Source organism: Montipora capricornis, chromosome 14, assembly GCF_036669925.1.
Source record: "Montipora capricornis isolate CH-2021 chromosome 14, ASM3666992v2, whole genome shotgun sequence".
NCBI classification, from domain to species: domain Eukaryota; kingdom Metazoa; phylum Cnidaria; class Anthozoa; order Scleractinia; family Acroporidae; genus Montipora; species Montipora capricornis.
The window spans coordinates 34,417,739-34,428,285 of NC_090896.1; the positions used below are offsets into that span (position 1 = coordinate 34,417,739).

General features: G+C 40.5%; 1 protein-coding gene across 5 annotated transcripts in view; it reads right to left on the reverse strand.

Moving 5' to 3' along the window:
• LOC138033710 (polyunsaturated fatty acid lipoxygenase ALOX15B-like) overlaps positions 1-10,547 on the reverse strand; it is a 32,178-nt gene that overhangs the window by 4,475 nt on the left and 17,156 nt on the right. For 4 of the 5 annotated variants that reach the window (XM_068881502.1, XM_068881505.1, XM_068881504.1 and 1 more), the window contains 9 exons: positions 10,162-10,258; positions 9,930-10,047; positions 8,512-8,604; positions 7,649-7,709; positions 5,871-5,976; positions 4,670-4,758; positions 3,122-3,295; positions 1,640-1,803; positions 48-173 (listed from right to left, as the gene is read on the reverse strand). In XM_068881502.1, coding sequence (XP_068737603.1) covers positions 71-173; positions 1,640-1,803; positions 3,122-3,295; positions 4,670-4,758; positions 5,871-5,976; positions 7,649-7,709; positions 8,512-8,604; positions 9,930-10,047; positions 10,162-10,258 — 1,005 coding nt within the window. In that variant the 3' untranslated portion in view covers positions 48-70. Of the gene's footprint in view, positions 1-47; positions 174-1,639; positions 1,804-3,121; positions 3,296-4,669; positions 4,759-5,870; positions 5,977-7,648; positions 7,710-8,511; positions 8,605-9,929; positions 10,048-10,161; positions 10,259-10,547 lie in introns of those variants that run through there. The other variant, XM_068881503.1, reaches the window with a different exon arrangement.

Below are 10,547 nucleotides of genomic sequence, written 5' to 3' on the forward strand. Positions count from 1 at the left end.
TCTCATCACGTTACTGAATTCAAGGAAAAGTGAGTTTAAAAATTTACCAGGATCTTTCGTAGCTCCGAGACTACCTAGAATTTCTGCTTGGATTCAAGTATTCATATACCACTTGTCTCTTCTTGTTTCGGTCCAATATGGTTAGAGCGATGCATCTGAGGTCATCCAGGAATCTAGTGGAAGAAGCAAAAGTAGTTTATTTATCCACGTAAAAGAGGACATATACCCTAAGGTATGGCCAGAAACACATAGGGATTGAAACGTGTAACCCGCGTTTACAGCTTGAGAATATTCAGTGCGAACTGATTGGTTGAATGTTTCAGTGCTAAGTACCATATTTGGAAACCCCTCGCTCTTGTTGTTCCAAATATGGTACTTAGCAAATTGAATATTCAGAATATTCATTGAATATGGGTTTCTAGTATGGCAAACAAGAGTCCCCATCAGCGTCAGAAAAGTATCTATTTTTAAACCAATTTTTGCCGCAGAATAAATGACAACAGACCAAACTCGCTATTAAACTCAATGTTGTACCCAATTCAAACCTTTTGGGGATAGATCTAAAACGTTTTGTTCCAGGTATTTCCATATTATTTAAATACAATACACAAAGAATCTTATCCCCGGGAGATTTGAATTGGGTTCAACATTTGGGCTATTGTTTGTTTTCCTGCAAAAATTGGTTCAAAAACAAACACTTTTCTGACGCTGATGGTGACAAACCGGAGACTAGATAGATTCTTTTATTAGCCTTTGTAAATCGACTCTTGTGATAAGCTAATTTGGTACAGTGTACTTTTTTACTGAGTAGAAAGTAACTGGTTGCACTAATCCCCTTAATTGTAGCCAGACCTAAACCACGCGAGTCACTACAGTCATTTTCTGTCATTTTCACCAAAGACATTCTTTCTCAGGGCTCCTCTAACTGAGACGATCTTACTTCATCAAGTCAATCTAAGTGAAAGCTTCTGCGAATGCGTATTTTTAGTTCCCTTTAATTTCAAGAAAATTTGAAAACATACCGGTATTGAAATTGATATTGTAGAGATTTTTCTGCAAAAAATATTCCTCGCTGCACGTTTTTACAGTTATCACGAGTATCAGTGAAATTGCTTAAAAATTCAAAATCCACAGCCCTGGTGGGACTCGAACCCACAACTTTTGAATTAGAAGCTAAGTTCAACGCCTTGTCCATTACCATGGTAATTAGGAGTTCTGGCTAATAACGAGCAGTTGCGGCTTGTGTTCTGCAAAGACCTACAGTTCCAAATCGGAAATTTATTATTTTATATACTTATAAGACCTAAACATGTGACCTACATAATCATCAGCGTAGATGGAGTCACATGTCTCTAAGGGGAGGCATACCAGCGAAGTGACCTGACTCTAATTTTAGAAGGTAGTGATATATGGGAGAGAAAAAGAAAGAGGTAAGAGGTTCTACATATGCAGAGATTGAAATAGAGTGGCATAGAGACGTACACGGCAGACTGTAGAGTGGATGGAGTCTAATGTATGGAAATAAGAAACATACCAGAAAATAGGCCTAGAGGGTACGAAAAAGGGACGGCTCTAAGAGAGAAGTTATACATTTAAAGGGAGAGGGGCTATGGCGCTTTTCGGTCAACCCTAAGTTTACCTCGAGATCGCCTTTTTTGCGACGGGGTCGTGTTGGTACCAAGCATGGAAGTCTGCCAATCCATTAGAATGCCGCTCTGAGAGGAGTTTGGTTATTACTACGATGTCCAGAGAAATATTCTTAGGTGGAAGACAAGCTACCAGGTCTTTTTCTTCAAGCCATTTCTGAAAGAGAAATCGAGGAAGGACTTTTTAAGTAAATTGGAGAACTTTGTCATTTTGAGTAAAATAATGCGGGCAGGAGCCCATTAGTAGGAGCCTCCATATGCAGTAGATCTTTGAGTCAACCGTTGCCCGTATTTTTCTATTTTTAGAATGAATCCTTGAGCAGGAGACTCGCGTTTACATAAATTTACATCAATTTGCACGATTTAAATACAGTTTTACTGCTTCATTTGTCTTTGTTAGGCAATGACTTTACTCTAATTGGCCTTTTAAAACAGTGTGTGCAGAGTCGAGGAACTCGTGGCGTTCTAAAAGTAGATACGCGCAAAGGTTGACTCATAGGGCTTGAATGGGAGAGGCAAGCTCGTACTCATGGGCTCCTGATGCCGGATAGAAGAAAACAGCTAATTTCTTCACTTTCAAAGAGGGCTCAAGCTGACAGAAACAGTTATTTGAGCTTCTCTTGTTCAGCAAGAAATGCTTGTAGACATAATTATGCGATGTCATTTCATGTTTACTTTTGGGTACGCAAATGTTGCAATGTGGTTAATGTGGTAGCCCTCCACAAAATCTTAGACCAAACTCCTGACTATGTCATGATAAGAGAATTTCGGACGTTATCATGAGGAAAAAATAAAACCATTTTCAACCATAGCTGTGTATTGTATCCTTTTCACCTATCCACACTAAAACGTCTGAGAACAATGTTGTCAAACCGTTTTTATACGTCACCATTTTCAAACGTGTTCGATTTCGTCAATCCCCACGGATGCGTTTGAATAAGTTATCACGCTTTAACGTCACCATTGTCCACATCACAATGATTGGGTGCGTTTTCGACACTGAATCTCCATCTCCGGTCTGCGTTTTCATCGGCGTCTTCGCCGTTTTGGTATGGGTGACAGGCGATAAGGCATTCAAGGAAGACAACGTTCACATCGACGAGGTACGAATTTTGGACGTACGTAGATCCAGATTGGTTTTCGAGAAGAGTCCGGAAGGCAATTCATATCAGATCTTATATAACACCGACCCCCAGAAGGAGACAGGGGGGAAGACACAATCTTCCAGGCAGTGATCTGGACGATGCTGATCAGGTCACATGTCACATGCCACGTGACCTGATCACTTTATTGCCATCAAGACTCTAGCAGAGTTCAAGGGTTAATTTTTACTTATTAATGTAGTTTCGAGGAATTTATAAATTTCATATCAACACTCGTAGTCCTACACAATCAAAACTCATTTCATCATTTAAATTATGCATTTTTTAACAAAAAACGAGACTTCATCGTTACTGTCGTCATTTCCAACCAACCTTTTCTCTTGGTGGAAAGCCTGTCAATTTGGCGGGATAGTTGGGAAGATATGCATATTCGTCGTACTGAGAAACATTCACTGCGGCGTGTCCCACCGTGCTAGCGAACAGTATGGACGATATTGTCTGGCTCAGTTCTTCGGTGGTGTCAAACTTTCCGTCTCCAGGAACTCCCTAAAATACATTAACAAAATGATATATGTTTCTTATTGTCTTTATTTTATGAACGAAACTTCAATCAAATTATCAATTTCAAATTTGGTCAAGTAGTTCCCAGGGAGAAGCCGGCATCGGAAATGTACACAAATGTAAAACGCACGTGCAGGAATATCTCGACACCAGAGCTCTTCTTGTTTTTGCGCACATGACTGAGGGAGATCAAAGCTCTCTTTTCGTGAAGAACAAAGCGTCTCTGATTGGTGCATTAATGTTAGCACGAGGAGTGAGCAGGCGCCGTAAGGTTCAAATAGCCAAGTTTTGGCTATAAAAACCCTATGACGCATGTTCTCTTAGTTTCCCAGACCCTCGGGTCATGCGCAGACATACGACCCGAGGCTCTGGTGACCGTCGAGAAAGAGAAAATGGCGCCAACATACTATTTTACGCATGCTCAACAAGCAAAATCTTTGTCAAAAGCATTTATTCTCGTCACCAGAGCCTCGGATCGACCCAAGGCTTTGCGTAACTCCATGTAGAAGAACATGCGCAGTAGGGCTCTTATAGCCAAATACTGGCTATTTGAACCTTACGGCGCCTGCAAACTCCTCGTGCTAACATGAATGCACCACTTAGACACGCTTTTGATTGTTCTTCACGATAACCAATGAGAAGACACCTGTTAGTATTAGTATCAGGTCATCGGGTCATTTCATAAGCATAATGTGAGACGGAGTCCCAGTGGCGCAATGGAGTAGCGTGTTGGCCTTCTAATTCAAAGGTTCTGAATCCCACCAGGGGTGAAAATATTTATAAAACATTGATTTCATGAAACGGAGTTGATAAAACCAAATCCCACTGACGCGGCACCACAGTTTCTTAGGCGCTGTTACACTGTGTAACTTTTCGTGCAACTTGTCTCGCAACGCTTTTGCGAGACAAGTTGCACGAATCATTCATTGCTCAATGCAGACACCTGCGGAATATAGAATAGAATTCTACTTTCCGCAAAAGTTGCAACGAATATGCATTAAGCATTGCACAGTGTAACATTTGTCCTGAAACTTGTATCGCAACGGTTTGAGCCACCAGCCAATGAAAATCCTCCTTTAACCTTATTTGATCATCGAAACGAGACAAGCTTCGCGGCTCGGTAAATATTCACCACTAGCCACCGACACTGAGGTGAATAGTTGCTAATTATAGACTATTTTCCCAGTCCCATAATGCAATACGTTTTGGGGGTTCTTTACGTAAAAACAATGCAAGTCAATTACTCTTGGGACTGTTCATTATTCAGTGAATTGGATATCCATTGTATTAATGCAAATAACCCCCCACAATGAACTGTATTATGCGATTTCCGAAAATAGAGATACGTAGCAGTCCAACCTTGATGCCGCATCCGGGATTTCCATCAGCCTCTAGTTCCAATCTCCACGCTTGAAGCTCGTAATCATCAACCAGTTCTTCTTCTGTATCTAATACAAGATTGATCAGTTCGATAGTTCTTAGCCTGCGTAGCTGGCAGTTCTGTTGTTGCGGAGCGCCAAAGATTTCGAACGGCGCGAAAAGGCTGGGACGGGGAAAAACAAAAACCGTCGTTTCCCCCGTTCCAGCCCTGTCGCGGCTTCGCCGCTCGAGATCTCTGGTGCTCCGAAAACAACAGAGCCGCCAGTTTGTCAGGCTGGGTAGTTCTCGTCATTTCTTATCTTGGTAAAAGTTCAGCTTTCGATAAGTCGATCTGTGATAGTCGTATGTGCAACTTTTCGGGCCGAAATGTCAGCAGGGACTTCTTTGAAACGCCACTCAAACCTGATGGTTTGTTTAAAGTTCCTCATCATTTCTTCCAACTAAAGTATATATTTTAAGGAGGCTCAAACCAGTTTTAACACTTTCCCACTTTCCACACACTGTAGTATTTGGAAGGACTGAATATACCCAACTGTTTCACATAACGGAAAAACTTATGGTACCATATGAGACACCAAAAATTGTTTAACAAGGTTGCACTCATCAGTGTGACGTAATAGGTTAAAATGGCAACAAAAGAGCTACCTAAAGACAACCTATATTTTGTATTTTAACGCTTATATCTCAAAAACGAACTCAATGGCCACCTAATTTTTATTGCTGGAAAGTTATTAACAGGCTATGATAAAACTCTATGCAAAGTTGAAAAAAGGTTATCTGCCAAGTTCACAACTGGAAAATTTTACAGTAGCTCTGAATCTCCTCCAGATAATTTTTTAACTTTGCAGAGAGTTTTACTTTAGTTTGTTAATAACTTTCCAGCAATGGGGTGTTACCGAGTTCATTTTTGAGATATAAAGTGTTCAAAGACAAAACAAAGGACGTTTTTTCATGGCTCTTTTGTTGCCATGGTATGAGTCCATCTCGTTACGCAATTATCGGTGTTTCATTTGGTTCCATGAGATTGCCGTTATGTGAAACAGTGTTACAGAGTTGATTCTTATTATTATTATAAGACATTCCCTCCAAATTGTTGAAACTTGTTTGAGCCACATAAGTACAGACTGTATTTCAACGTTCGCGTCAAAGAAAAAAATATCAGTTTTTGGAAATCACCTACCATATCTGGCCTCGATAACTGAAGACACGTATCTTTTGATTGCGTCATACAGAAGTAACCCATCATCTCTGTAAGGGTAGTCAGGTAGGACTGAGAGATCCCACACCTGCGACACAAAGAGAAACTCTACAAAACCCAAACGCACAGGTAGGAAAATATACTTATAGGGTCCCCTTGGAGGGAAGCTCATAAAGGGGTCAGAAAACCCATGTTTCCACATCTTAGTCAAATTCCCAGTTTCCTCAGATTCCCTCAGATCCAAGAGATTTTGCCTCCACTACTCAACCGGACACTCCAGCTAGATGATATATAGGCGCGTTGGCCAGCCAAGCCACCGTGCCGTTTATTAAGCATCGAAATAGGTACAAGAATATTAATACATCAACTCTAAAATAAAGACAAAAGCAATGGACCAGAGCCGGACACGAAAACCCCTAAAAACCAGCATGTGGAAAAAACCAGGGGACGCGTAGCCCCGACCAAAGCAGTGGTGCGACCCTTGGGGTTTTAAGGTATCCTTACTGAAAGACACTACTTACAATGTAAATAAACGCTATAATATACCGCCTAACGAAAGCATTATTTATTCATTCAGCTCTATAAGACAATAAACGAAGCAGGACTTATGCACACGGTGACGGCTGACCGTAGAATGCCTCACTTGCTAAACAATCGCAAAATACAAACCGGGATCACATGACACTCCAAGTGCCTGCCGCTCTCAACCAGGTTTCTAGTGCGTGCCGCCAAAATATCAATTTATGCTCACCAGGATTACCCTAAATTACATAACTTATTCTTATTTATCAGGCAGGGAAATCATATATATCTTAACGCCTGCAACTGTAGCTAATCTTTAATGATAATTGGCCGTGCTGTTCACTCTTTCTTGCAGCCTTCAGGTCTGAATTGCAAAGGGAGCCTCTTGACTAGATCGAGTCTGTGGGAGCCGCTATGCGGCTAATGTAAGATGATCATGTATGAGCACAGCACAAAAGCAAGATTTAATTAGCTGGAAGTCGATTTAGTGAGGAAGGAAATTCGGATTACCCTCAGGCAAACCCTCCAGTCAGGTTGAGATCGACTGAAACTCAGCCCAAATAGATCGCAGAGTGGGTGCGGTTATTGACCACTTCGCCACATTGAACCCCCAAAGCGTACAGCACGGAGTATTCACTGATGGTTACCACTCAGATATTAACCCCGTTCAAAAAGAACAAAAAGTTCTTTATCCATTGGGTAAGCTGTAAACGTTCCGTCCGCTTGAACTCAAAGTTTGTTAATTTTGTATTTGTTATGTCTATTTCCCTTGTTCTAATGACGCTAATTCGAAATAATTTAAAAGATGTATTTCATGTAATACAATAACGACTTGAAGTTATTTTTAAAAAAGAAACGAAGTTGAGAAAATCATACTCAAGTGTGCCTATTTTACACATACATTTTCCTTAGTTCCCAATTCATCTGTTAATAACCTTTACTAGACACTGTTAAGTGTAACTCAGTGAAGATTGCAAAAAAAATCAAACATTCCCACAGAAATAAAAAACTGGTGCAGAAATTATAAAGCAAGGGGAAACCAATCGCCAACTCGCTTATGTTACTTTGGCCCAAACACGTCGTATATTGCAATAATTTTAAATTTATTTCATTTATGATTATCAAAAATGCTGTGTAATTTTCTTAAATTCTGGCAGTCCACCTTTTTCTGTAAATAGTGTGAAATAAATGTATCAATGAACCAAATCGGATATGCTCTTTTCATTTAAAAAACTTACGCCTCGTTCTTCAAGATCCTGGGGGAGAGTTCCCTGTATATCCATTCGCCAGTCTTGCCATCTAGGCCAATCAAATTTAATGTTTGTGAAAACTGTGTCAAACCTCAAAAAGCGTTAGATGAGATAATTGAGTGTAGTGAAAACCAAACCTGAAGTAATAAATTTATCCAATCACAGCACACGCGAAAAAAGAAATGAACCAATCACGACGCGCAGCAAGTACATGCGACCTACGCTGAGCGCGAGTGCGAGAGAAGCCTACATTGGTTTTGTCTTCTTTTCGGATTGGCTTAGAATGAGCCACGAGACATTAAAGCACCAAACTCAGTAATGCAAAATCCAAGAAAGAGGGCAATTACTTTCCACGCTCAACTTAAAGGCGCTGGAACTTGCCACCAACGACGCTAGAATTCAATTGTCGAGATCCATTTTCTGCACAACGGAGTCAAGTAATTTGGATGGCACTATGTCAAACGAAACTTAATTAAAAGAAGCATTTACAAGAATTCAGTAATCTCAATTTGATATACTGCGAAAGTCTCTACGAGGATTTCAAGGCTTTAACGGAATTTCGAGCCGCGGCTTTGACGTTGCTAAAGCAATACACTATGACGTGCGCTTTTAGGCTTCCGCGTGGAGAGTGCCGACAAAACAAGTAGGCGACAAATGGCCACGCGAAAAAGTGGAGCTGGAAATGTGCTTTCTCTCCCCACATTTGCTGCCGCCATTTCTAATGTCTTTTGACGTCGCGCTCAACAGACGAAAGGCCTCAATTGCTGCAATCATCGTTCTGTAACGTTATCTACTTCCCTCTTCAGTGACGTGTGAAATAATTGACGGTTCCACGGCATGACTCTCCTTACCCAAGCGCTATGAGATCCAAGGTGCCTTTCGCTCCTAGCGAGGTCGCGCTGTCAATCCAGGAGCCTGGTGCAAGTAACTCGTTCACTTCAAAGCTGTTATACGAATTGAAATCATTACTGAAGCCATAACTTAAATAGACCTAATCGGCTAACTCAATGTTGTACCCAATTCAAATCTCCCGGGACTAAGATTCTTTGTGTATTGTATTTGCATGATAATATAGCATTCATATTTAAATGATATGGAAATACCTGGAACAAAACGTTTTATTCCCAAAGGGTTTGAATTGGGTACAACATTGAGTTAGCCGATTGGGTCTATTACTTGATTACCGCTCAAATTTATTCTAACTAGGAAAAGTAACTTACTGTTGCAGGATGTAACCAGTTTTAAAGAATGGTCAATAAACTCATATTCCAGTTCAAGAAAAAAGCAGCATTTACCTTCTCCGAGTATCAATTATCAAGATACTTTAAAATGCTACTAAGATCAAAAATTGGTAGTAGCTAAAACGCAGGGCCGGGACCGGGGTCGGGACCGGGGCTTGGGGCCGGGGCTTGGGTCAGGGTCAGGGTCGAGGTGTCTTTTTTCCCAAATTTTTTTGTTTCAATTGTTGTCGTTATTCTCCTGAACTGTTATTTTCGAATGTTCGGCATCTTTCCTTCATTTATCGTGGAAATTAGTCAAAAAAATTAAGGAACATACGGAAGCTTAGTTTGTTTTCGAAATAATTTAAGAGAATTTCCGACTGAAAGTGGAGTTTTTGTAGGGAATATACACTAACTCCTAGAGACACGGAAGATTTGCTGAGCTCCAGATTTTAAAACCACATTTAAGCGTTTACTTTGTAAAAACCTTCTCCGCAAAACAATTGAAACGAAACAAAACAAAGTCACAGTTTCACGATGGTTGTCACGCAGTCACGCAACATTCTCATTTGCTTGTTTTCGCAAAATTGTTGTGTTTTTAATCGTTAAATTGGATCGGAATAGAACTGGCTAGCAAGAGGATACGTGTGGCCTTTTGTAAGGACTAATAAAAGACCAAAGATCGCGCTTGAAGTACTCTAACTACATAATGTGATAACATATAGTGTAAATGGAATCGAAACTCCAAATAGGCCATTTACGAGGTCATGTCTGCCTCCTCTTCAGATCGAGTCTAAGTGCGAAGTTTTTGTGGTGGGAATTAGTTCTACTTTACAAATGAATGAAAACTAATTTTCATAAGAAAAACTTCGCGCTTAGGCTCGCTTTGAACAGGAGACAGACATGAACTCGGAAATGACCAACTACGTTGCTTTAAATTTACGACGTCCGGGACACAACATACTTACATACTTATTCTATAAGCTCGTTATTGTCCTCGCATCTCAGAGGAGATAATGACGGGTACTGAAAGGGAGAAGTGAACTTACCAATTTACAGGAATCACGCGACGTAAGTAAGGCGCAAGCAATCTGAAGACAGGGTGCGAAGGAGAAAGCTGGCGGTGGGTTGCTATGGAAACTGCTTCCAAGAAGAGATGCGTGTACCCTTTGCCAAAAGAGAAGGTAAAAGACAACAAATGAGTATTGAAATGAAAGCAGGTCATTGAGAAACCATCTTAAGTGTTTGGTTTTCGGGACTTTTGAAGTCAAGTTCTGTTACCAAGTAACACGCATGCTCTGTGATACTGTGCATCTGCATTGTTAAACCACATCTTTGCCATCATCCACGTGTACCAGGGGTCGCTGGGAAGAAAGACCTGTCAGGAAATTACCAAATTTGTTATTTAAAAGGTTAGATAAGGAGCCAAAAGGATAACAAATCAGTTCTCGAGATTCCAAATACCATACATTCACAAGTGAAAATTGCCTTGGACTTGCTATGGGGATAAAAAAAATTATAGTGATTGTTTCTGGTTACTCGGTCACTTGTCAGATGTACCGTGGCGAGGTTTGTTGTCTCAATGTTTTTAAGGCCAGTGAAATATAGCTCTTCAAAAAGAAAATCGGGGGTAACCTCGAATTTTTCCGAAGATAATTAATCAACAA